The sequence below is a fragment of the Triturus cristatus genome, chromosome 12, assembly GCF_964204655.1.
Source record: "Triturus cristatus chromosome 12, aTriCri1.1, whole genome shotgun sequence".
In the NCBI taxonomy this organism is placed as follows: Eukaryota; Metazoa; Chordata; class Amphibia; order Caudata; family Salamandridae; genus Triturus; species Triturus cristatus.
In genome coordinates, this window is record NC_140595.1 from 611,618,387 (window position 1) to 611,645,669 (window position 27,283).

The 27,283-nt window shown below is 43.5% G+C and overlaps 1 protein-coding gene across 4 annotated transcripts in view; it reads left to right on the plus strand.

Moving 5' to 3' along the window:
* Positions 1 to 27,283, plus strand: part of FANCA (FA complementation group A) — a 1,007,136-nt gene that overhangs the window by 244,481 nt on the left and 735,372 nt on the right. For all 4 annotated transcript variants that reach the window (XM_085637706.1, XM_085637704.1, XM_085637705.1 and 1 more), the window contains exons 14-17: positions 4,851 to 4,984; positions 5,413 to 5,523; positions 6,781 to 6,876; positions 23,409 to 23,468. In XM_085637706.1, the coding sequence (XP_085493832.1) occupies positions 4,851 to 4,984; positions 5,413 to 5,523; positions 6,781 to 6,876; positions 23,409 to 23,468 (401 nt within the window). The remainder of the gene's footprint in view (positions 1 to 4,850; positions 4,985 to 5,412; positions 5,524 to 6,780; positions 6,877 to 23,408; positions 23,469 to 27,283) is intronic.

The window sequence follows — 27,283 nt, forward strand, 5'->3', positions numbered from 1 at the left end:
AATATGTTAAAAAAGCACCATTAAAATTATACACTCATTCATATAGTTACTCTCACAATTACTGACTCTTACACATACTTATTTATATACACCAAATCTCACATATAATGCCTTTTATTTGTTTACTTTGTTGAAGATGTACAACTAAAACATATATTCGCTCACCAACACACAAATAAATACACTGTCACCCAAACAACTGTTTCCACATGCACTCTTAAACCCATACACCTAGTCAATCAACCATTCACACATCTATGCATAGAGTTACACACACCCCATCCAACCACACACAAACTCAGTGTCCCATACAAATACTCACCCAACTAATCAATAACTAATATACACACTTATGTAGTTAGTGACCAACTGATGCAGCATGTTATACAATAACAGAGACAGTGCTGCACACATTCACATAGTTTAGTTACTAATCCATGTATGAAGTGAGTCACTTTTAATTACTCACTTAAAAAGACAGTCAGACAGCTACTAAATCCTCCATCCAGACAGTTATATATCCACTCAATCTTCAATACAGATTGGTATATATATAATACATATTTAAATTTCAAACTAAACTACATTCAGTGGATGATGTCATCAGTGATGTCATTTGAGATGTCATCAGTGATGTCACTGACCATGTCATGAATGATGCAATATGTGACATCATCAGCAGTGCATTGCGGGCGCGTGAGTTATAGTTAGCAGAACTAACTATAACGGAGGAATTTCTATGGTTTTTTATGAGTGAAATGGGCAGCTAACTATAACACCCCTGAAACCTATGTTTATTTCAGTGAATATATATAGACCAAGTTTTGAAATAAATCGTTCTCTGTGCCAGAATTATTCACGGAGTTGGTGCCTGTTTGTAGAAGAGACGCTCAGGTTGTATATATATATATATATTCACTGAAAAAACCATAGGTTTCACACATGTTATAGTTAGCGGAAATTTTACTGATAAAAAACCAATGAAATTCCCCCGTTATAGTTAGTGCAGGCAACTATAACTCACGCGACCGCAATCCTCTGCTGATGACATATGTGTCTTTATGAAAAAAAAATATTTGTAATATATGTATAGCTAAAAATTTATGGAAGAAGACATGGGCAAATAAGTGTCTAAATACAGTATTAGCATCAGCAGAGGATTGCGGTCGCGTGAGTTATAGTTGCCTGCACTAACTATAACGGGGGAATTTCATTGGTTTTTTATCAGTAAAATGTCCGCTAACTATAACTTGTGTGAAACCTATGGTTTTTTCAGTGAATTTGCAAGGTTTTTTAAATGCTAATTCCTTACTATAACGTGTGTGAAACCTATGGTTTTTTCAGTGAATTTGTACGTTTTTTTAAATGCTAAGTTACTTTACGCCATTCGTGGCGTGCGCGCCCACTTAACGCAGTTCGTACCGTGCGCGCACAGTGAGCATGCGGTGCGCTTCGCGCACCGCGCGCCCACTTTACGCAGTTAGTGCCGTGCACGCACGGTGGGCCATGTACGCACGATGCGCTTCGCGCACCGTGCGCACATGGAGGACATATGATGCGCTTCGTTGTGAAAGGTAATATTTTAATTTTTTACTATGTATGATAAGCCATGCACAAATGGTGCCCTTCGGGCACCATTTGAATATGGGGTGGGGAGAGTGTGGATATTTATTTTCTTTAAAAAATTTTACCGGAGGCATACGGTAAGCGTAATCGGCGAAATTATCGAAAAAATTAAAATTCCGTTTATGGCTTTAGGGGAACTTTGGGGACTCCCTCACCATGGCTAGGTGCTTAGGAGCTGTCTAAACAGCCCCTTTACATGTTTTTGCTCTTTGTTTTTTAACCCCCTCTCAGAGTGCGAGAGAGAAAATGGCGGCCGCCACTTCCTGGTTTCGACCGATTCGAATGTTTACTAAGATCTAACAGCCAATCAGAATCGCGCTCGCGCACGTCACCGTACGCGTACGGTAAGCGCACCGTAAGCGCACCGTAAGCTGGCTCAGATATATATATTGATTTAAAGGCTATTTTCTCAGAATCTACTGAACAGATTTACACCAAACCTACAAAAGGCACTTCCTTGACCTGTAGACTACCTCTCTGCCAAATTTCAAGGAACTCTGTTCAGCCGTTCGGGCTGTAGCTGTGTCTAAAGGTCCTATGGAAAAATGCATGGGAAAAACGCGTTTTGGGAACCCCCTTTTATCTCAGCCCCCGCTTGACGAATCCCACCGAGACTTTCAGGGTAGGAGCGGAGCGTAGCGCCCCATTACTTTTGAAAATGTCGCGAGGATTCGTCGACCGGCGCCAAAGTTATTCAAAATAGAATGTTGCGGTTTTCCTATGGAAACAGGGTCCTAACTATAACTACCTACTGGCGACTGCCAGTAGGTAATATATATATATATATGTATATGTATGTATATATATATGTATGTATGTATGTATGTATGTATGTATATATGTATGTATATGCATATATGTATGTATATGTATATATGTATTTAAATATATATATATATATATATATGTATATATGTATATATGTATATATATATATTCACTGAAAAAACCATAGGTTTCACACATGTTATAGTTAGCGGAAATTTTACTGATAAAAAACCAATGAAATTCCCCCGTTATAGTTAGTGCAGGCAACTATAACTCACGCGACCGCAATCCTCTGCTGATGCTAATACTGTATTTAGACACTTATTTGCCCATGTCTTCTTCCATAAATTTTTAGCTATACATAGATTACAAATATTTTTTTTTCATAAAGACACATATGTCATCAGCAGAAGATTGCGGTCGCGTGAGTTATAGTTGCCTGCACTAACTATAACGGGGGAATTTCATTGGTTTTTTATCAGTAAAATTTCCGCTAACTATAACATGTGTGAAACCTATGGTTTTTTCAGTGAATTTGCAAGGTTTTTTAAATGCTAATTCCTAACTATAACGTGTGTGAAACCTATGGTTTTTTCAGTGAATTTGTACGGTTTTTTAAATGCTAAGTTACTTTACGCCATTCGTGGCGTGCGCGCCCACTTAACGCAGTTCGTTCCGTGCGCGCACGGTGCGCTTCGCGCACCGTGCGCGCACAGTGAGCACGCGGTGCGCTTCGCGCACCGCGCGCCCACTTTACGCAGTTAGTGCCGTGCACGCACGGTGGGCACGCGGTGCGATGACAAAGCAAGAAAGCACGTCAACAAATCTGTTTCTGCTTTCCTCCGTGACTATGGTATGGGTGCCATTTACCACAACAACTTGCGTTTCAATGATGAAGGGAACAGAGTCTTCCTCTTGAACCTTAGACTCTGCATCGGTACTTACTTGTAGGTACCACTAAAAAATCATTTCATAAACACAACGGCTCTTTTTAGAGGCCCCTAATATCTAAACACTTAAATCTGATTTTCATTTTTTTTTTTTTTTTTTTCTACCGTACGCTTACCGTAAGCTTACCGTACGCGTACCCCGTGATTTTTTTTAAAATCAATAAATGTTTTCTTTGTACTTTTCTGTCCTTCTTTGACCCCCTTACAAATGTTAGGGGGTCTGTAACTCTCCTCATTGCCCCCTTTCCTTGTTTTCACTCTTTTTTTTCAGAGTGAAATACACAAAATGGCGGCCGCCGCTTCCTGGTTTCGGCCGATTCGAATGTTTACTAAGATCTAAGAGCCAATCAGAATCGCGCTCGCGCACGCCACCGTACGCTTACCGTAAGCGTACGGTAAGCGTACCGTAAGCGGGCTCAGATATATATATTGATTTAAAGGCTATTTTCTCAGAATCTACTGAACAGATTTACACCAAACCTACAAAAGGCACTTCCTTGACCTAGGGACTACCTCTCTGCCAAATTTTGAGTAATTCTGTTCAGCCGTTCGGGCTGTAGCTCGTTCTAAAGGTCCTATGGAAAAATGCATGGGAAAAACGCGTTTTGGGACCCCCCTTTTATCTCAGCCCCCGCTTGACGGATCCCCCCGAGACTTTCAGGGTAGGAGCGGAGCGTAGCGCCCCACCTATTTTGAGAAATTCGCGAGGATTCGTCGACCGGCGCCAAAGTTATTCAAAATAGAATGTTGAGGTTTTCCTATGGAAACGTGGTCCTAACTATAACTACCTACTGGCGACCGCCAGTAGGTAATATATATATATATATATATATATATATATATATATATCTATCTTGACCATAATGGAGTGCCTATTTAATGTTCTAGTTCCACGGCTGCGGAGAGATTATAGAACAGACTAAAGCAAATGTAACTATGCTTTTAATTTTTAAATTCCTTACTTGAAAGGACCTAAACACACTACAAGGACTGTCCCACATAGCGCGATGGTCCTCAGGGAGATGGTATTTGGCTGGTTTTGTCAGGGTTTACCAACACTCAGAGAATCTGTCTGGTCCTTACAGTGTGTGTGAATTATATAAATGTAAATTATACATGAATTTTAATGTAAGAAGTCTTTAGTAATTTAGTTGTCTGTCTATTTTGGTTGTGGTCAGGATACAGCATATGTGATAGTCTATAAAAGCTGAGTGTCAGTGCAGAAATAAAACTGAGCAAAGCTTTTTAAATTGAAATTCTATTTGTTCATATATGTTTATTATATAAAAAAAAAAATACATGGAAAAAGCATATATATGGGAAATAGTGTAAATACGTTAAGTACCTGCTGTTCTCTCTGATCGTATTTGCTTTGAGTCTTTGGTCAAATGAATCTTCACTCCAAATTTGTATCTGCTACTAGTTGCTTTGTAGTTGCCTTTAGTACATTATTACACTCACTAACTGAACCCCTTTTGTTTCTTTTCTTTGGGTACATCTTACCAGACCTGTTGGCTCGCCTGCTCAGCAAGGCTTTTGAGAGCTATGAGCTGGAGAGCATAATCACTGCATTCCTAATCACGCGCCAGGCAGCGCTTGAGGGCCCTGCTGCTTTTCTGTCCTACACGGAGTGGTTTAAGGTAAAATCCCTTTCCTAAAACCCCATGACGATATGGAAGGCAGCTGGCACCTTGGGAGGTGGGAGGGTGGTTAATGTCTGTTATAGATTTTTTCCTTATTCTATGATGCTTTTAATATTCCTCTGGTTTGGACATTTAATTGTGTGCATTCACATTCGAATTTTATTAGACTAGTTCTCTTTTTTTGTGAGTTATTTCTTACTACATTCACATCGGTCTTCTTATGGACAATTAAAATCTTTGCTATAATTTAGTATGGGCTGGAAATGTCTTGGTGGGGAGGGGATGTGGAGCTTACTGGCCATGAAATGAAAGTGTCAGGCCCATAAACCCTATTTGGGGACAGAAGTGAGTAAATGGAGGATTCATAAGGTTGCAGTTTACCTCCCAATGTGGTGAAACACTTGCAGTGTTCATTTTCTTTTTAGGTTTCCTTTGGAAGCACCATAGGCTACCACAGTGGCAGTAAGAAGTCTTTGGTTTTCCTCTTCAAGTTCCTCTCTGACTTGGTGCCCTTCGAAGCTCCCCAGTACCTGAAGGTGAGAGGATCTAACAGAATCTATTATCTTGATGCAACGTGGCAGATCTAGTGATAGTAACAGTGCCATATTCAGAAAGCTCAGATGTATTTCCATAGGTTTCTACCTACATTTGGAATAAACCCCTGACTATTTTGTAATTCACTAGGGAGTAGGATGATATGTGTGAAACTAATATTTTGAGTTTTTTTCTTAAAGAATACTCTTGGATTGCTTTTGTGAATTCAGTTTCTGGACATGCAAAAGTGTTTCCGCATGTGTAAATTTACATTTCGTACATTTACCTATTGCAAGTTCTAGCAGCAAACTCCTCAGCATATTCATGTATATTATTCACATGCCATGGTTGTGCAGAGCTCCTAGCCTCCCCACACATTCTGATACTTGTAATGTTGAATGTTCTTAGAATGAGACTGTTATAGGAAGGTGAGTGTCCCAGTGCCACACTGTCAGTGTTAAAACCTCTGTTTTCTCAGTTACTGTCATCAGACCAATACTGCTGTGTGAATACTGGCAATCTTCTTAGAGGAAATGTGTGCTTTTTGTGATCATCATAGAGGAGAATTCATACTTTTCCCACAGCAAGTGGGCTAGTATGTTTTTCAGTTTAATTTTAATCAGGATTGCAAGGTACATATCATAGTGTGACTTAAGGTGGGAATGGTTTGTGAAACAGTTTGTGAATACCCATTAACATGTTTTATTGTGAGTGGGCCCAAATTTTCTGAGGCATTTCTTCCCTAGAGTACATAGTCGATGCCTATGGGTGAAGATTTACTCTAAAGGTATATGAGAGTAAACTTTTATAAGTGTTTAAAATCCTTGCTTTGAGAATAAAAACTGTGGGTTCACACTTAAAAATAAAGGCATGTCAGCATCTAAGTTTGAAGTTAGGTGCACAGATGGCTTTGTGAATCAGGCCTACCCTCCGCAAGCAATACCACTGTCATCTTGAGCATATTGTAGCTTTCCTGGCATTTCTAATCACCACAAAACTGGTTGAAGTAGAATGTCTGCTCTAGCGGCCAGTAAAAATAGATGAGTGGCATGAGGGTCTAATTTAGAGATCTTGGTGTAGCCTGTAGGACAGAGTTGCAAGTTATCTCAAAGATTTTCCAGGTGTCTTAAATAGGTTCCATTGAGTTATTGAATCAAAAGTTTACTACTTATTATGTTCAGTTTGTCAATTGAATATAGTGTGAATATTTTCTCTCTAAATTAGTGTTAAATTATTCTGCATTTGATTCTTTATTTTAGGTCCACTTAATCTACCCTCCCTTTGTGCCAACAAAATATCGCCCAGTGATGTTGGAGTACATTTCTCTGGCCAAAACTCGATTGGCAGATCTCAAGGTTAGCGCTCATTGAGATTTCCATACACATCTTCTCCCACTGACTGACAGTTAACTATTTTATCCTTTCAGATGTATATGATTTTCTTAATATTTAAAGGTACCAAAGTATTGCCACTTCTGTAAACCTGAGTCTCAAACATTCTTGATTGCCTTTGTGTGTGCTCATTCCTTATTTCCCAGTTTCTATCCTCCTATTTGACAGTGTTTATTGCCAGATATCATTTGCCCACTAATTGTAAGTTTTCTTCCCTATATGGCCCCATGCCTGAGGCTTCTTTCCCTTTTGCTGGTTTATGCATTGTACTTTTCTCTGTTTCTTATTTATTCCTGCTCTCCGCTGTCCTTTCTATTCCTTTGTGCCATAATCCTCTACCTTCATCTAGCTTCTCTGTCCATATGTTCACTGTCCTTTCTGAATGTCTCTACTGCCCTAACTTTGCTCGACTATGGTTCTTTGAGGGTATAATCCTAAATTAAGAGCAGTATTACTATAGTAGCTCTGCCATCCTTTGCATTGGTGATACTCATTGGCATTATTTTGTTTGGGTGAAAAAAAACAAGACCCTAACAGGTGTTGAACCCGACCTTTAAGCAACTTATGGTGGCAATGGAACTGTCCATGTGTGCTTGCCCTTGACCCTGGGGACACAGTGACCCTTATACTACTTGACCTCTCTGCAGCTTTTGACATGGTCTCCCACTCCACATTGATCAGAAGACTACACAAAACAGGCATACAAAGACCTGCCCTTAACTGGCTTTGCTCATGCCTCGCACGAAGAACACAAAGAATCAACCTGCCAACTTAGATGTCGAAGGCAAAGAAGCTCATATGTGGAGTCCCCCAAGGATCTTCCCTCTCTCCAACATTATTTGACATATACATGCCTCTGCTGTCAGACCTCGTCAGATCATACATCAACATACTCTCCTACGTAGACGATATCCAGCTGATATTCTCCATGTCAGACAAGACCTCCAATACAAAAAGCTACTTTGCCACATCTGTGACTGCGATAACCACATGGATGAAAACCCTCTTCCTCAAACTAAACACAGACAAAATTAAAGTGGTGATCTTTGGAAAGAAAGCCTCAGCCTGGGATTCCACATGGTGGCCAACTAATCTCGGACCCTCACCTACCCCACCACCCACTCAAGAAATCTTGGAATCATCCTGGGTAAGCTTGAAATGACAGCCTAAGTAAACACAGTGACCTCCACCTGTTTTCACATCCTTGGGTTGCTGCGAAAGACCTTCAAATGGCTACCAGAAAACATGAAAACTGTTACACAGACCTTGATCACCAATAGACTCGATTACGGCAACACACTCTACACAGGAATCACTAAGAAGCTCCTGAACAGTCTCCAGACCATTCAAAACGCTGCAGCACAATTCATACTCCACCCACCTTTTCGCACTCTGAGAACTGCACTGGCTCCCAATCCACATACGCACTCAGTTCAAACTGGTCGCACACGTACAAAGCACTGCACAACACCGACCCTGCATACTTTAACAGCCTCATACACTTCTACACACCTACCAGGCACATTCACTCTTGTTGCATTCTTGATTAGTGCCTGGTTAAGAACTCCATGTTCTAACTCATAGTATTGGAGGTTCTGTGTTTCATTGGATCTAAAGTCCTTCTTAAATGTCTCAGGCTTATTTATCTTTTATTAGTCTGCTTCGTCCATTTTGAAAAGGAAATATCATCTGTTGCCATCATTAAAGATGTTTCTTTGTGTATGAGCAGAAATAGCACTGAGTGTGGTCCTGTCTGGCCTTGTCAGATAAAGAGTGTCCAAATGTGTCAGATAAAGTCCCAAATGTTTTAAGGGTTAATGTATAGCAGTTTGGGTCGGAATCCAATGTATCACCCACAATAGCTGACCAGTTACTACCTGCTGAAGATCATCACTTTTCTGTCTCAGTGCAACATGGTCTACCAGTATTCCCATTTGAGCATCCTTGTAGCATGCTTATGCATTTGGATACCTCTGTCCTCCTCTCTCAGTGGAATGAGTATCTTCCTGCTCACTCTTGCTCTTTTTCCTCCCAAATGAATTAGAACAAGCACTATTGTAATTTTCTCAGCTCCTGTTTTGTGAACTCTACTGGCCACTAGTGACAGTGATAAGAGGTATAGGAGTGTTGCCATCCTCATGAGGGCAGTGAATATCTTTTCATGATGTATTTTGTCCGTTTAACCTGCTAAAGCAGTCTCAGGGACCTTTGCCGGTTTTGTATAATTAACTATGCTTGTGGAATCGATATCTCTGGTTTTATATATGCACATGTGTAATCCATGTTTTTTTTAATCTGTATTAAGTACACAAGAGCTCTTTGTCCATTTTTGATTTCCCAATGTTTTTTTTAACTTGGACACGTCTTTTAAAAAATTCTGTTTGTGAAAGGAGTGTTGGCATGGACGTCAGCAGGTCTATTAATGTCAGCAGCATATTGTTTGTAAACATTCTGTTTATTTATTTCCCAATAACTTTGATCCCCCTGGGACCCCTTGTTTTCACAGCCAGTAGTTTGAGCGTTAGCACAACTTATATCGGGGACAGTGGGCATCCATTTTTGTGTCCCTCTTTAGCCCATTCTTGTTTGATAGAATCGCATTCATCAATACCCTCACTGTCGAAGTAGCGTCATTTGCTCTGACCCATCAATGTACACTTCTCATTAACCCACATTTTAATAGCACCTTTTGCAGGTAAAACTAGTCAGTGTGTTGGAAACCTTATTGAGCATCCTATAGATAAGATAAGGTAGAACAATTACTAGTTTAGTGCAATTAATTTATTGAATGCAGTTGAAAACAGTCAACCTATGTGAAGCACACTGCTACTGATCTTTCTCCAGTTTCAGTGTAGTGATTAATGTGGTTGCTGCCTTTGTCTGTGTCACCTTCTCTATCGCAGGGAATAATTTAGAGTACTTTTCTGTGTGTCTCGGGAGATTATACTCCTTTTCCTATAGAAAAGATCCAACAACCCATCTAAGCCTGGAATTTTATTAAGCTTGATGGATCTCATCGCTTTAGGGATCTCCTTTTTGTTGTTTGGTTGGACATTTGTTTACTTCTCTTTATTGTGGTGGTATTTCAGAGGGTAGAGTAGGTTCCATGGAGGCACGTTCAGTTTCTTTTTCTAGAAGGTCTAAATCTCGTAATTTGTGGTAGATTTCTTTAAAGAGAATCCTGTTTTGATTCTCGTTTGTGGAAGATGCCCTCCCCATCCCTAAGAAACGCCACGAGTGACTTAACTGCCTTTGCTGTCAGCCTAGATGGCAGAACCTGAGCTATTATTTTACAGTTCTCAAGAAATGGTGTCTGATTTTCTGTAGAAAACTTTGTGCTTTATTGGTCAGAAGTAGGCTGAGTTGTGCTCCAACTGCCTTCATTCTCCTGAAGCCTGTCTTGGATCCCATTTCTTGGTCCTTCCGTTCTAGGTGCTTCACTTTCCATTCCTATTTTCTTTCATCCGACCATATAGTCTCTTCATTTCCGCTGCAGAAGGCGTAACGTTCCCACTTACCGCTTTGTATGTGTGTATCATGCTTCCAATACCCTGCAATGGTTCCATCACAATTGCCTTTGTTCTCAAAATATTGTTTAGTAGTGTTTTTTTAGTGATTGTTAATGGGTGCTTACTTATGGCAGCACTAATCCTACTCCTGCCAGGCATACATTTCTTATTTACTGTATATAGTTTTCTTACTGGTGCACAATGTGACATTGTGATATTTCCTATTTCAGAATTTCTAAATCCTCTATCTCCATTGCCCCGTAGAATTTATTCTTGTATAAGAATTATGGTCCTGTGAATAAAACACTTTTAGAAATTGCCTGCTGCTTGTGTACTTTATTTGACCTGTCCCACTCATGACCATATTTTTTTTTTTTTTTTGGAAAACCTTTATTGATATTTCAATCAATTACACGTATGGGCCTACAACCCCCGGGGCCGGCCGCTAAACAGTCAGAATAACAGAAAGCAATTGTATCACAGTCAGCACCTCGGGGAACAGAATCTCCACGCTAACATACTCTCAGTCTCTGAACGGCCCAAGTAGGAGACCAGGATAATAAAGGTTTACATTTTATAATAGAGGAGGATGGAAGGATCAGGTGCCAAACAGTTTCCCAGCAGCGAAAAATGGCAGGCAGAACGATGAACGTAAACAATAAACAGCAGTCTATCTAAGCAATGGCGCTGAAACAGGAAGTTCAGGATGTGGAGGAATATCACGGCCACTTGCGCCTGCAACCCCCTGCCCTAAGACCCAGGAAACACCACGGAAATTATGGCACACAGGAAACAGCAGCGATTATCAACTAAGGAGTTCTACCATGCTGATCCCAGAAAAAGACAAAGAAGAATAAAAGAAGAAAAGGAGGCCATGGAAAAAAGAGGTTAAAGACTAAAGAATCCCCTCCCCCAACCCCCCACCCTGCACCTCTGCAGATGAGTACGGCCCCCCCCCCCCAGCAGTGTGCCTGTCGCCCCGGAGTCAGACCCGAAATATAGAAGAAACAGAGAAAAAGGAATAGGAAAAGAACCCCCACCGGACGGGGGGGTAGAGAGAGTATTAATAAACTGGAGGAGGGCCTGCAAAACATGCCCCCGGCTTCTCCCTCCCGCACCATATATTTTCCCGCAAAGCATACAATAAACAACACAGGATCGACCCTGTCAAAGAAAAGTAAGGAGCATTACGCACTTAGTACACTAACAGTTCTGCCGTGAGAGCACGCAACCCCCGAGCCCGCCCGCCTATTAGATGACCACGTGTGAAGGATCATCCTTATCCTTGGCCACTCTTTGCAAATCTATCCATGCATACCCATCGACCCAGTGCCAAGTCCAATGTTACAAGGAAGAGGAGCGTCCAATAAAGGTCAGGAAGCGACACACACAGGTAGGGTAGAAGGCTCTGAAGATCGACACAGTCAGCTCTATGGAGGGTCGTCTTTCCCAGTGCTGCCCCAGGATTTACACTGCACACCAGGTCCAGGAAGGCGGAATCAGCCAGAGCAGGCGACCGTTGCTTGGATATTGCCTGAGTCGCCGGAAGCCGCGCACGGGACAAGGCCACCACCCCCCACTCAGGTCCAAAACCTCCGGAACCGTCCAGGTCCACAGCCAGCTGAGCGCACGTTAGCATACTGTCCGGAGTGTCCAGTTGTGCACTATTCACAGGGGCGGCCACGACACTGTCCTCCCGTGTGCAGTGTAGGAAGTCCCAGCGTACCTGGGGACAGGCAGGCCGCAACTGTTCCGATGCTGTTGTCACTCCATCGAGCTTACTCCCCAACACCCAGGCGCCGTGGACCAAGGTGGAATGAAGGGCACCGAGAGCTTCGAAAAGGTCACCGTACCCCAGTACAGCTCCCGGCGCTCGCTCCGCTACGCTCCTCAGAGTCGCACCCTCCCAAGCTTGCTGCGACCCAGTGCACAGGATGGTGGACCTCGTCCTTCCAAAATGGCCGCTGGGTAGGTCCAACCCAGTTTGGGACCGGGACTCAGGCACGAGCGCCTCGGGTTCCATGTCACTGGAAACAGGGTTCCGGGGGCAGGCAAATAATGTGTCCGGTGTGTGGTCACGGGCCACAGTCAGCCCCACCACGCACCAGCGCCCGCAAAAATCCGGGAGCAGCCCGCAGGAATCGGGGCGAGTTACGGGCGGCGTCCGGGCAGCTCACCAGTGAAGGCTGAGGCAATCACCGGAGAGTCTTGGAGTTGCCACCTCGGGCATGCACTCGTTCCGCCACGCTTAGTGGTAGGAGCGACCACGGCGAAATGTAGGCCGATATTCGCACCGCTCCGGTAGTCCGACTCCACCCAGTCACCAATGGCCGCTGTTGTTGAACTGCCGCCCGGCCATGGTGTCCACTCGAGGTCCCGGTTCCAGGGTTGCACAGGCCGCAAACTTCAGACGGACATTTCTCCGGCGGTACCGCTGCCAGAAACTTCGGGGTCACCCTATCGGTTGCCGCTCTCATTCACCAACACGGGCAGATAGCGCAGGCTAAGGATCTCATGCAGGATATCTGTGCGGGGTGCGGAGGTTCACGGAGCCGGGAGCCTACGCTGCCGTCCCGGTCGCCATCTTGGCTCCTCCCCCACTCATGACCATATTGATATTGCCGCCATTTACTGTGGTCTTTCTAAACAAAATATTATACAGAATACCAATTGACCATGTTTCAGTTCCTAGACTGCTGCAGCTTTGTATTATGATAATGCAGCCCACCTTAAGTCTCTGGGGTTCTTTACTTGTAAAGTCGAATCCTTCTTTTTATTTATTTACTTGAGTTTTATATAGCGCTGGTTAGACCCGGAGGTATCAGAGCGCTTTACATGAGTAGAGTTACATAGGTTTCAAGTTACACATTGTTACAGAAGGTACATCAGTTACAGGTTACATCCGTTGGTTCAAGGCGTGTAGAAGGGTAAGGGGGTAATGTAAAATGGTAACGGGGAGGCAGATTAAGCGGAGCATAGTCATAAGGATAAACAAAGCAGGCAGGGGGAGAGAATTTCAGGGGAGAGAGGAAAGGAATAGGGTAGGTAGGCAAGGAATGAAGGAGAGAAGAGGTGGGGGAGGGGTTAGGAGAGACAGCGTGGAGACGAGAAGTAACTGTGTCTGATGTCCGGCTGGGTGGGAGACGGCTCCCTGCGGTAAAGAGATCATTCCCAGTCCTCCGTTTTGTGTGATTCCCTTGTCGCTGTGGACTCTCTCAGCGGGGTCGCTGAGACTCCAGGGCATAGATGCCGGATCCCTCCCCAACAAGGGGAGAGGAGTGCTTTGCTCATGGTCACACTCAGAAGAATGAAGGAGGGAAGAGGTGGGGGAGAGGGTAGAAAACCCAGCGTGAACACAGTGTCCGACGTCCGGCAGGGTAGGAGACGGTTCCCAGTGGTAAGGGGATCAATCCGAGACCTCCAATATGTGTGACTCCCTTGTCACTGTGGACTCTCTCAGAAGGATCTCTGAGACTCCAGGGCAAAAAAGCTGGATCCATCCCCAACAAGGGGAGTAGAAGTGCTTTGGACAAGGGCATACTTATGGGGGCCATTTTAGGGAGTCAGGCTGGAAGAGAAAGGCACTCACTGTAGAAGGGTCCCCCAGACCGGGAGCTCTCCGTGTCAGTCCCTGTTGTGCACTCGTCCGCGAGCTGCATGCCCTTTGGACTCTTCAGTGCCTAGACTGCTGCACCTTTGTGTTATGATAATGCAGCCCACCTTAAGTCTCTGTGGTTCTTTACTTGTAAAGTCCAATCCTTCTCTAAATAAACATGCATTGGCATAGCCAATAGGTCTCGCCTTTTGGGACTTTATAAGTGTTTAGCCATGCAACACTTGATGTTGTTGCACCAAGGATATTGTGCTGGATAACTAAACACATATAAGGTCCCAAAGGCGAGACCTATTGGCTATGCCAATGATTGTTAGCAGAGCTACAAGCAAAATTAGTGCCCACAATACTTTAGTGCATAGAAAATAATTTCAACATTTTATACTGTAATGTACAAGTAGTGGTTGAAAACAATGCTTCCAATGTAGCATAAATATAGCAGAACTAAACTTCCAAAAACAAACACGTTTAGTTCAAAGTTCTGCAAAATATCATATTTACATTTTTACACATAGATGTTTATGGTTTGCTCCACAAACATAAAACCACTACTACATACTCAGGGAAGTCTCCAGAAAATCAAATGCCGTGAATCAGAAGTCTTGGGTGAAAGGCATTTGTGGTGGGCAATTGGAGCCAACCGCGCACTGCAGGTGACAGCCTGATTTGGCGGCTATTGAACCCTCAATGCGGGTGACACCCTCAAATTGCGTGTAACTTGACGGGTCTGCTGGGCACTCGATAATCTGGTAGAGAGAGCCTAAAGAACTCTATTAATCCTAAAAGGTGAGGGACATCACCTCACCTGCAATGGGGGCTCCTGGTTGGTTGAGCGACAAATGTATTCCCTCCCTCAAGATTATCTTGAACCAGGTGTGTTTTCTTAGTTACCATGTTATTTAATGTGTAAGAAACAAATGGCAGCTGTAGTTACTCTTGCAAATTCCCTGTTTAAAGTTTTGCTCAACTGTACTACCCACAGTCTTCCTGTATAGTCTATAGCCAGACGGTGAGGCAGACTTTCCCATCTAGGAACACCATTGGTTAGCAATTCTTATTCCCAACTCCTTTGGAGGCACTTTTATCCTTCATAGCGGTCCCAAAACACAAACTTAGGACACATCCCACTCCATGTCAATTTGCTTCGGAGTGGTTGGCAAGCAGAGGTATCCTGCCATTTGTCAAGTCATGAAAAAGTGCCAGCCAATTGCCACACTAGAAAGGTGACAGCAGAGAGTTCTGAAAGTTTGTGCAAGTTAGATTAATCAGTGGGAAGAGAGGATGATCAGCCATCCCAGCTCCGATGTCAGCTAAAGCGATGTGTAAGAAGATTTAAGGGAGCTGAAAGGACGTGTTTTACGATGTGTTTTGAAGTTATAATGGTATGAAAAGGTAGGTAATGAACAAATTGCAACACTGGTACTTGGAAACCTGCATTCAGAATAGAAAAATAAAAAGGCATACCAGAAAGGAAAGTCATGTGGACCAAAATAACAAGCATTGAAAATGCAATAGGTCTCGCCTTTGATTAAGTTAAAGCCATTTGCTTTGCTAATTGTATTGTATAGCAAAGCAAATGGCTTTAACTTAATGAAAGGTGAGACCTATTGCATTTTTAATGCTTGTTTTTTTGTAGGAACTGGGAGATTAAGTAATTTGCCCAGAATCACAGGATGTTGAGCCAATGTAAACCCCCGATGTCAACATACCAATTTAACTAAACCTGCTGCCGCTGAGAGGGCGGGGGGAGCCGACCCCGTCGAAGAGACCCTGGCTGTGAGCCAGGGAGGGTCACTTTTAATATCCGTTCTGAGAATTTTTCCTCCGAGCCCAGTCAGCACCAGTGTCTACAATTACAGCGTTAGTCGGAATGGAGCCCTGAGCACCCTCGCTGTAAACTGATAAACATTCTAAGGTAAAAAAAAGCAATGGGAGAAAATAACATCATCGCATAGCCAGAGATATTAGGAAATACCGTGTAGTTTTGAATTTTAAAGTAAGCAAAACGTTATCCTCTTTTCCGACATAGATTTCACAATAAAAGTCCTTCAATTAATGCGTGAAGGACTTCGGGCAGGGACACTCCCCAGGATCCCGCACAATTTGGGACCAAATCTGAAAAGTGACACAAATACCATTTCTTCCCGATCTGAATTTAACAAGACACAGAGAATGATCCCTGAGACAAAAAAAACAGACATAAGCTCATTTTTCCATTTTATACAACCTTCCATCCATCTCCACTTCCAACGTAACTTTCCAGGCCCTGTCCTATTTCTCCTAGGTCAATGGTTCCTTCCCTCCCTTATATGCTATTTTTCTCATCATCAACCAGGCATTTGTATGCAATTGACCGTTTTTCATTAATTGCCATCTCTTTCACCAACTGCCATGTCACTTAAAAGTTCTCTTTTTGATGGGGGAGCCTTACCTGAACTCAAATTAAGTTTGCAGTGTTGCACCATATAAAATAATGTAAATACCCCAAAGCACCTACAAACCGAAATAAACAGAAGAAGCCACCTGAAAACTGTAATGATCATATAGTATCAGTAAGTCAAGGAACCGCGTGAAAAGAATATGGGAGAATCTTTAAGAACTGTTTTACGATCGACAAGTATGGGAAAAGGAGACATGTTCATTTGTAGTACATGCTCTTCTGATAAAACTGTGTAAATCGAAATAACATTTATTTTTTAAACTGCATATGCTTTAAAACCAAAGGCGTAATGGTATGTCAATAAAGTAGAAGACATAATAACCCTTTAACAAGCAGATGTGTTTTGGTGATTAAGTAAAATGATAGTGATTAGCTATTGATGAAAGTATTTGGGAGAGATGCGTCTGTCGAACATAAACTCAGCAGTAGTCCTACATTTATCTGTCCTCATCATGGTCTCTGCAATTCCCGATAAGACAAGCTCCAACCCCTTATTCTACTTCATGTTCTTGCCCTGATCAGTCTCCGAGTGGCACCTTTACCTCTCTTTTCAATGCAAGCCACGCTAGTATTTCCTTCCATGCACTCCACTGTCCATTTACATGTATCATTTAGGTACCAAGAGACAATTCTATTTGTGGTGTACACTATTTATTTGCAATATTATATTGGTTACTCTCCATCCTCCTAACTCCGCTGATCCTTCCATGGCCTGACAATTACTGAGCCACTCTTCTCATCTAGGTTCTCCTCCGTGGTCCCTACCCGTCATTTCTAATGTCCGTCACTTTCCCATTTTTTCCTCAGTCTCTGACCAACCTGACTCTCCCGATCACTAAGTGCTATGGTCCTTCGTAAGTGCCATGTCCCATCATTTGCCCATCTCACGTAATATGGTTCCTCGTTCACCCTCTGGCCTTCAATATTTTCTTCACCATTCACAGCCCCTGCAGCACGTTTGCCCCTCTCTCGTCGTTTGTCCCGTCACTCTATTCAGACGCCACCCTTATAGGTCTTGCCCTAGTCCCTCTCCTCCACAAATCGACGCTCCAGTTTCTTCCTATCATCACTGTTACTTTGTTGCTCTCTCTCTGGTCCAAGTCCTGCTCCTTATCAGTCACTGTTTCTTTCCCAGATACCTGCCTTCCCGTTTGTCAGACACTCCACTTGCACCCATATTGCTCTCTGCCCTTTCCAAGTAACTCTCGCACTCCTCCCCATGACCCTCTCTCACACTGTTCTCTTCATATTCACTGTCCTAAGTAATTCCGCCACTCTCTGCCCGACTCAGTGCATCTCTGGTCCATTACCACTCTCCTCATAAGCTTCCTCACCCCATCTTTGTAGCTGTACACACACCCTGACACCAGCTCTCCATCGTCCCACCTGGTCCATGCCTATGTCCTGAACAGCCCTCACTTCTACCTCAGCTTTCCTCCCCACTACCTGTCCTCTCCCAGCCACTCCGACCAGCCCCTCTCCTCTTACAGCCGTCCCCACTACCTTCCTCCTCTACCCCAGAGGAGAACCATTAGCCTTCCCCATACATACCCTGTACCTTTGCACCTTCCAAGCTCTAGTTTCCTTCCGTACTCTGCCCTAACCTTCCAAGATCCTCCCAAGGCGGGTTGTCGTCCCTTCTTCACCTGCTGTAGCGAGCTCCGGGGACCGTTCTCTTGGCCGTGCCTCCCTGCTTTCAGCGCTGCCCGGGCCGCCGCCGCTCCTCCATCGCCTCAACTCCCACTGTACCCCCCGCACCCTGTACCGACAACAACATTCGGTGACGTCACTCCCCATCACGTGACTGACCCAGCGTGCCAAAAATAGAATGCCTCCGCCTTCTCTGAAAATGGTGCGTGGCCATGGGCGAGAAACTCGTGAGGAGGGGAGGGGGAGAGAGCACGCACAAGCCATTTGGAAAAGAGAAGGAACAACCATTTGCAATATGGCCATGGGCGAGAAACCGGGGGAGGAGAGGAGAGAGACAGCGCGCGCAAGCTATTTGGAAAAGAGAAGGAACAAGCATTTGCAATGTAATCGGTCCGATTGCATTGCAAATGCTTACGTTTAGAACTGAGCGCGGCGCCACTTCACAGACACCGTGCTCGGTTTCTTTATATTTCTTAACTTTCACACTGAGCTCGGTGACCGTGAAGCAGGCACTGCACTCAGTGCTAAAGTTAAGAAATGTATAAATAATCAGAGCGCGGTGTCAGTGAAACACCGCCGCGCTCAATTTAAAGTTAACCAGCTGGAATGACCAAACAAGCAGTGTCCCACCAGCGCTATAAGACAAGCAGTGTCACAAAGTGGCATGCGCGTGCATCGGTACCTGAGGGCGAGCTCGGCAGGTTCCGTCCCTCGGGGCTCACGGCCTGGATGAAGAAGTACCTGACGGGTATGACGATGTCCCCACACCAGGCTCCTCTGCGGGCTGACGGGCTCCGAGGCGGAGAGGGCGGCCAGGAGGCAGAGACCGGCCAGGGACGGAAGCAGCGAGGAGAGGGGATGCCTGTTTGAAGAAAAAAATTAAAACCTAAAGAAATCAGTTTCTGCGCCGCCGCCTTTCTCCGAGGTGAAGCAGAAATGCCTCGGAGAAACGCAGCGGCAGTTTCGGATTTGGGGGCGTGTTTTTCTTTTTCTCTCCTCTTGCCATTGGCTGGAGGAGAGAAAAACACGCCCAGCGAAAAGTAGCGAAAAAACATGCCCCCGAATCCGAAAAGGACGGGGCCTGTTTTGCGAGACGAACCTCTTCTCCAATGGCTGGCCAGCATTTAAGAGGCCAGCCAATGGAGAAGAGGAGAGAAGAGGGGCGGGTACAAGCCCCTCTTCTCCAAGTCATTAAATCTCGCGAGCGAGACTGCGCAAGCGCAGCCTTCGCTAGCCGAGACCTAAAAACCAAGACAGGCAAGCAATCTCACACCTCACATGGAACAACTAATTAATTACCAGTAGCGGAGATTAATAATTCAAACACCCCACCCCGACATTTTTTGTTTTCCTCAGTTAGAAATAAAAAAAATCTGCAATATACTACTGTGAATGTTACAAACATGTGTGACTGTTTTTCTTATTTTCCAGCAGTTTCCTACAGTTTTGAACTTCTCGCTCCCATACGCCTCTCAAATGAGGTGAGTCATCCAGTCTTCAGTTTTCCACCTCACAGCTGTCGATTGCTGGCACGATATCAATTTGCTAAGCAGTTTTGTGTCCTCTAATTTTTGTTGATGTGCGGCACGCCAGGCCTCGGCAGTGCAATAAAAGCTGCGGCTAACGTGTAGTTCAGAGAAAGAGCCCCGACTGGGACCCGGGGTGAGACAGCCGGGCGGCTCTCCTCCCATCTGAAGTGATAAATTGGATATCTGAAAATAGCACCGCTCTTCGAGCGGAGAAGCAGGCCTAACGCGAATCTCTTTTCTGGAGAAACCAACCCAGCGTCGCATGTGCAGCTGCCGCAACTGATGAAAGCTGTCAGACGGAGCCAGGACCCTTCATTTCTATTTAGAAATAGACTTGATAAGCATGGCACGCGCTCGGTGCCAGGAAAATAAGACCGAAAAAAAAATAATACGTTCGGGTCAGCAAGTATTTGACATCACTATCAACTCAAAATACAGAATAAACTCATGAGAACATGTCAAAAATATCTAGGCCCTGAGTTATGAAAACAGAAGTTACTTAGAATTGTAAGCTATATGTAGGTTCGCTTTTACGTTACGGCTCCTGTTCCCGAAGGTGTAACGGAGCACAGTGTTATTCATTGAGGATAGTTTTCGTTGTCCTTAGTTTTTGTATTTCATGAATATGTGTAAACATATCTTTTAAGTTATTGCCCACAAGAAACAAGTGATGGTATGGAAGACGGGAGTTGTGTGTGCGCGCGCGTGACGTGGCTGTCAAAGTGAAAGTGATCGCGATCGCGGGCTGGAAGGGTGCCCGCGAGCAATGCACTTAATGAGCCATGACGGAAGCGCCCGCGCGCGTAACCGCAAGATCTGTGCCACAAGCAAAGGCGTGTGGTAGCATTTTCTGAATCCCACTTACTAAAAGTCTCGCCAGTGTAGCGCATGCGCTGGCTCAGGCGAGACCTAAAAAGCAGCTCCAGAAGATTCAGTATCTTCAGAGAAATAATATCGCATGGGGAATGTTTTCTTTTCAGCCTGTCTTGACACATACGTATATTAGAGTTAGGTTTCTTATGTGCTTGTTGGGATGCTTTGTAAGAAATGTAGAAGATGTACGTTTCATACTCTTTTATCGGGGTGTGCAGTCCCTTAATATTTAATGTAACCAGCAAGATTGTTCCTTACAACTGTGTTCTGTTTATGTTAACTCTTTTGTTGCAGGAGTAATTGATCTCTTATTTCTTGGCTGGGTCAGATCCTCCCTTCTCAAACAGGGAAAGTGTGGTATGGAGCCTACAGGTGTGGTCTTTCAGAGAATGCAGGCAGAGCCTGTCACTTAAAAGGCATATTCACTTTTCCCTGATATGGCATGCACCTTGTGGTGACGTATTCCTTTAAAGCAAGAGGTATACTGTTCACAGACATGCAAGGTTATGTTTACTAGTTAGAGCCAACTACCTACCTTTCTGTAAACCCATAAACAGGTGTACACTAAGCTTTAATTTTCGTCATGTCCTATTTATAACATTGAATGTATCCCTACCTTCCAGGAATTGTCTCAGCCCCTTTGAAATATGCAGTGGTAACCCATTTGCTGCAGGAATGCTCCTGAAGGTCTGAGAATTAGACCTACTTCTCAATGGCTATTCCTGCCAAAACGGGCTCCTCAGTAGCTGGGTCGGACTTCATCCTAGAATGGACAGAGAATCAATGGATGGAGGCCGGATGCCGACTGACCGCCACAGACGCACGAACAGTTTCACGCCGGACCACTAGTCTTCCCCCTTTTCTCTTCCAGTTCTGCCGCACAGCGGCTTTTGGGTTAAGGACAGATTGCCATTCCCAACCCAGTTTACTGACTCGCTATGCCCTGAGGAAGTCCCAGGCCAGATGGCCAATGTAAAGGGGTGAAACACGTGTTGGCTATAAATGTTCTCACTGCACTACAAAACACGACAAAATAAATTGGAATTGATTCCAAGGAATAATTGATTTCTTCTACTCGTTCTGATACTCTTATACGTAAGAGAATCAATGGTTGTCCCATTTGTAGATTAAATACGACGAAATGAATGAGGGTCTGGCAGCTGAACTGGGCCATTTGGAACTGTAGCTGCATTTGGTACAGAGGACCATCCACTTCTTACCAGACTACATAATATTGGCATTCAGATAACTGTCAAAGGTTTCTTTAGTCTTGTTTTTGTCATACTGATGGCTAAAAGTAACTGTACACCAACACACTTCTTTCTGTTTTACATTTATATTTCTCCTCTGGCCCACCTTGTACAGTTGTTTGGGTTCCTGTATTGCACCTTAGCATATTACACCTAGGTTTTTTTCCAAGAGTGATCTCGTTACGAACATCTAAATCTTGTCTGCCGACTCAGTGTTGTGGATGTTTGAGAAAACACTCATACTAAGTGAAAAAAATACCAAAATGTTGCTCTTATTATATTAAGACCCTCTTCCGGTTGGGCAATTTCCAACAGCATTGGGATCTCTTCCTATACCAACCCAGTTTTTAAGTGATCAAGTTCGAATCCCGAGGTAGAAGTTGCATCGTGGCCTGCTATTTGTATCTGCCAGTTTTGATGCTTCTTTTTCTTGTACACAGGTTTGGAAGTCAATAACTTTGTTATTTATAGCCTTCATTATTGTAATGCTCCTTACCCAGGTACTACTCCGGGAACTGCAGTTAATTTAGAATACAGCTGTTCCACTATTTCTGTGACTGAACACAAGGGACCGTATTATACTGCCCTTACTAACTGAAGTTGGGTACCAGTCCATGACCTAATCAGCTTAAGGCACTATGCGTGGTCCATAAAGCATTGTGCCATTTCCAACTTGTCTTTCATGTAAATTCTCTTCTGATTACCGTTTGTAAACAACCTGGTCGTCTTAATTGCAACAAAATATTAAAATCCTGACTTTCTCATTGTTAGCCAATGGCTTTGTTGTTGCATTTGCTCCCTCTGCACTAAGAAGTTACAGGGTGCATACTGAGCTCAACAAAGGGTTATAAGAAGACTGTACTTAGTCACTTCACTGCAGTTACAAAGGTCACAGAAACTCCCAGTGCTCAAGGAACAGGGCTAAAGAATTGAATCTAGGAGTCAAGGATGATGCTAGGCTCTCACCATGACCATTGCCTTGGCTGTTTCAGCTGTCCACACTAGTTGTCACCTTGCTTGTTCAACATTGTTTACCAACACTGCCTTTGTTATTTCCAACACTGCTTTCTTTTCATGAATGAAGGAGTTTTGGATTGCTCATCTTGTGCTTCCAAGCAAATTTATTGCCTGCATTTCACTCTCCCAGATTACTCTTAAGTGTTTTATTTTGGGATGATTAAGGATGGTTTTGTATTTTTGTTCGTGTTTGTGCAATAATCTTGGTTTTTAATAATATGTTAATCTGGTAGTAGTCTTTGGTGGGTGTTTTAGTGGTTTTTCTGCACCTGTTGGTGGTGGTGGGGGTAGGGACACCACCCATGTGTACTTACGTTGCTTAACCCTTTTTCACATTTAACTTTCTGTATGTTATTTTTTGTATTGCTTGTGAATCCCTTGTCCCACCTTTTATCCTAACCATATCCTAGTTTTTCTTTTGTTCCCTTAAGTGTTCACTTTTTCAATAGCATAAATATCGCATTCTTACCTGTCCTCTTCTTGTTTTATTCCAAATGTTTGTAACCCCAACGCCTTTCCACCTAATTTTTCTCAGTTTTTAAATCATGTCACTTGTTTGACTATTTGGGCCTCTCGTTTTCTGGATCATATATTTGATTTTTTTTTTCTTTTCAGGTTTCAATTGAGGACATGGGACTCTATGAAGACTTATCTTCAGTGAATGACAGCACTCAGGTGTGTTGGTGTCCTTGCCTTGAGATTCTGTTTATCTAGATTCAAGCATACTGGCTAGAGAATGTTTCCCATTAATTTTGAGTCTGGTAAGGTTCCAGTACTCATGCTCAATGGTGCTTATATTCTTTTGCTGGTGTCTTTCTTTTCCACTACCTCTTTTTATTTTTCACCTCTGCATAGATAGGAGCTAAACTTCTTTTGTGTAGGCTCTTTGGCTTGCACCTCAAAGCCTAAAACATTCCTTGACTCTAGTTTTAGTTTAATGCTCTGCATATGTACAGCATAGGACCCATGCAGAACTTGAGTTCTCTACAGAAAGATACAAGTATTAACCCTATGACACATCTGTTTATACTCTGATGTTTTTTAAATCCACCTCCCTAGTGGCTGCTTGGTGCTTATCCAGAAGCTTCCCTTACAGCATAGCAGTACCTAGAAAGTCCTTTTTAAATGTCAGATCCTTAAAACCTCCTACATCTTTAAGTGGACAGAGATGGTGCGAGGGGCAATTGTATATTCTTTTTTTTCCCTTCAAAATACTTTATTGATTTTCACAATACAGAAAGCATATAGCAGGGTAAGCAAGGGTGTCCAAGGCAAAGTTTACATGTGCATACATATAGCATGAGAGTAATGCGCCTTTATGGATACCATGAGCCGAACCCAGGTGACCAATGGTAGGAGAAAAAGGGACAGGCAAAGGAAGGGAAAAAGGAAAGAAAAGGAGTAGCGGAGAGAGGTGGAGCCACGGCTAGGCGAGCTGTAATATCGATTTCCATATCTATGCATATTTTGGTACACGGGCGCCCGATATTGGCAACTTTACATAATATGGCGGTCTAGTACCTGTAACAATGAACATTTCACTTAAATAGAATTATTTCGATGGAACGACAGTGAGGTCACCGGATATGGCTCCGTGTTGAGGGCTTTGTTCATGGGGGTTCATAAGAGTATAGAAACGTGCCTAAGGACTTCCACAGCGTCCTGGATGACGGTTTCCATGGAGAGCTTTGTAATGCTATGTTGTCCGCCCCTCTGAAATGGATGATCCAGTTTATCCAGCTCTTGTATGAAGTCTTACCCGTGTCCTTCCAGTTGGCAAGAACCATTTTCACTGCCGAAGTTAGTAACGGGTCAAGTAGATCTTTGTCAGAATCATCTCTCAAGTTTGTGCTTATACAGGCCGTGGGCAAATTCAAGGAGTCTCTGACCATAGTACATTTAAACACACCATTTATGAAGGCAAAGATTTTAGTCCCAAAACGATTTAAGTACAGTACACTGAAAGCTGAGGTGGGCTAAATCCCCAGTCTCCTGATTACAGTTCCAGCATGTTGCATCTTTCCTGAGCCCTAGTGCAAATAAACGGGCAGGGGTCCAAAGTGCCTTGTGTAGTAGCCAGTATTTGGTTTGGGAGGGAACCGGGGAGATCTTATTTCGTGAGACGGATCTCCATATTGAGGGCCATTCCTGTTCCTTTGGTGGCTCTGGGGGCAGTTGCCCCCAAAAGGCTATAACCTTATCATAAGGTTAGAGGATTTTAAGCAGAGGAGTTTGTATATCTGCGAGACCTGGTGGCCCAGTTTGTTAATATTTTTCACAAATAAGGAGATTGATGGTTGGGCGGTAGATAATTTGGATTTTGTAAGGGCCGATCTAATTTTTAAGAAGTTGTAGGACTCAATGTCCGCAAGGCCATACCTCGCTTGGAGGTCTGAGAATGTAATCGGGTATGTGTTGTTTTCTAGTTGATAAGGGAATAGGATTCCTTTCTTAATCCATGTGTCTAGGGTTAGGCATTTGCCTTTGTACATTATCTTGCTATTGGCCCAGAGTGATTCCAATTTAGACCCTTTAATACTATGCTCCAGCTTTTTATCGACCTTAAGTAGTGCTATATTTGTGTTTTTAAAAATGGACTTGGAGGTATGTGCGTATAGTCTATTTGTTGTTAGAAGTGCAAGGGGGCTTAGGTTATTAAGAATGGCCCTCTCTACCTCTAGCCATGCCGGGGTGTAGCCGGTAGGTGGAGTAATCCAGTATGAGCCTTGTTTCGCCAGGAAAGCCAGCTGATATAGTTTAAAATCCGCTAAGTTCACCCCTCCTAGTGTTTTATCTAGTCTTAATGTTTTGATACTGATCCTTGCTTTTTTACCGCACCAAAGGAATTTAGATATGAGGATATCTATTTTGCGGTGGAAGTCATCTGTAAGAAGGAGCTGGAGCATACTCATGAGGTAGTTAACCATCGGGGTGATCATCATTTTGATAGTCTCAATTCTCCCCCACCACGTAATGAATTTTGGTGACCATGATTCCAGAAGCTTCTTTATTTTCCCTAGTAATGTTTTCTCATTCTGGTGTAGGGTATCTATCATGTTGCTACCAAATTCGATGCCTAAGTATTTGATGTAGCCTGTTTGCCATGTTAGCCCAGACTCTCCCAGGATATCCCTCGTAAAGTGGATGTTCAATGGTTTGAGTTCTGATTTCTCTCTGTTGAGTTTGTACCCTGAAAGGCCTGACTATCTAGTTATTGTGTCCATCAGGGCAGCAATTGATGCCCTTGGTTGTCCTGTTACAATTAGTATGTCGTCTGCGTAGGCGGCTAGTTTTATTTGGACGCCATTGATATCCACCCCCATAGTGTTAGTGTTTGATTTGATGTCCCTGATAAGGAGTTCCAATGCTAGTAAAAATACGGATGGAGATAGTGGGCATCCCTGTCTAGTACCTTGTTGTAGCGTGAAAGGCTCAGAGAGCGAGCCATTAACGACAATACGGGCTGATGGGTTTCCATAGAGGGCCATAACCATACGTATATAGTCCTCACCTAGATTGAAAGATTGCATGCAGCGTTCCAAGAATGCCCAGGAAACTCTATCAAATGCCTTCACGGCGTCTAAGGTGATAGCTACTGCCGGTTCAGCCCTAACGGCGGCATGCTCTATGATGTGGCACAGTAGGCGGGTGTTATTGTTAGACATGCGAGTACATAAGAAGCCTACCTGGGAGTTACTTATTAGTTTTGGTAGTGCCAAGTTGAGTCTGACCGCTAAGATCTTAGCGTATATTTTGCAGTCTACGTTAATCAGTGATATAGGCCTATAGTTTTTTGGTGAGAGTTGGTCCTTCCCCTCCTTCGGAATTACTATTATGTTAGCTTCCGTCATAGTGTATGGCGTGGACCCTTTAGATGCTGTTTGGATAAAAACTTGTTTCATGTTTGGTTTTAATTGGTCTAAGAAGGTTTTGTAAAAAAGAGGCTGTGAACCCGTCCGGGCCAGGAGCTTTGTTGTCTTTTAGGGACAACATTTCAATCTCTGTGTAGTTGATTTCCTGTCCTAGCCTAATTTTCTCTTCTATGTTTAGTTGCGGCAAGTCAAGTTTTTCGAGGTATTTGGTACAATCTTCTAAGTTTAGGGGCTGGTAATTCTTACAGAGTTCCTGATAGAATTCTTTGAAGGTTCTAAGGATGTCTTTGTGTTTGGTGTGTGTTTTATTGTTAGTCTTTAATGGATGAGATGACAAACTGGTTCCGTTTGTGTTTGAGATAGGAAGTAAGCAGTTTCCCCGCTTTGTTAGCTTCGCATAGGTTAAGATCTTTATATTTATTAATCCATAACCCTGCCCTCTCACTTAAGATTTTGTTGTATTCATATTTTTTTGTGTTAGTGATGCGAGGAGCTCGCTATTGTGTAGGGAAGTACTGTGGGACTGCTCCAAACTTTTGATCTCCTGTTCAAGTTGGGTTAGTCTCAGGTTGGTACTCTTGTTGATTTTTGTCTTTATTCCAATTATTGTACCCCTGA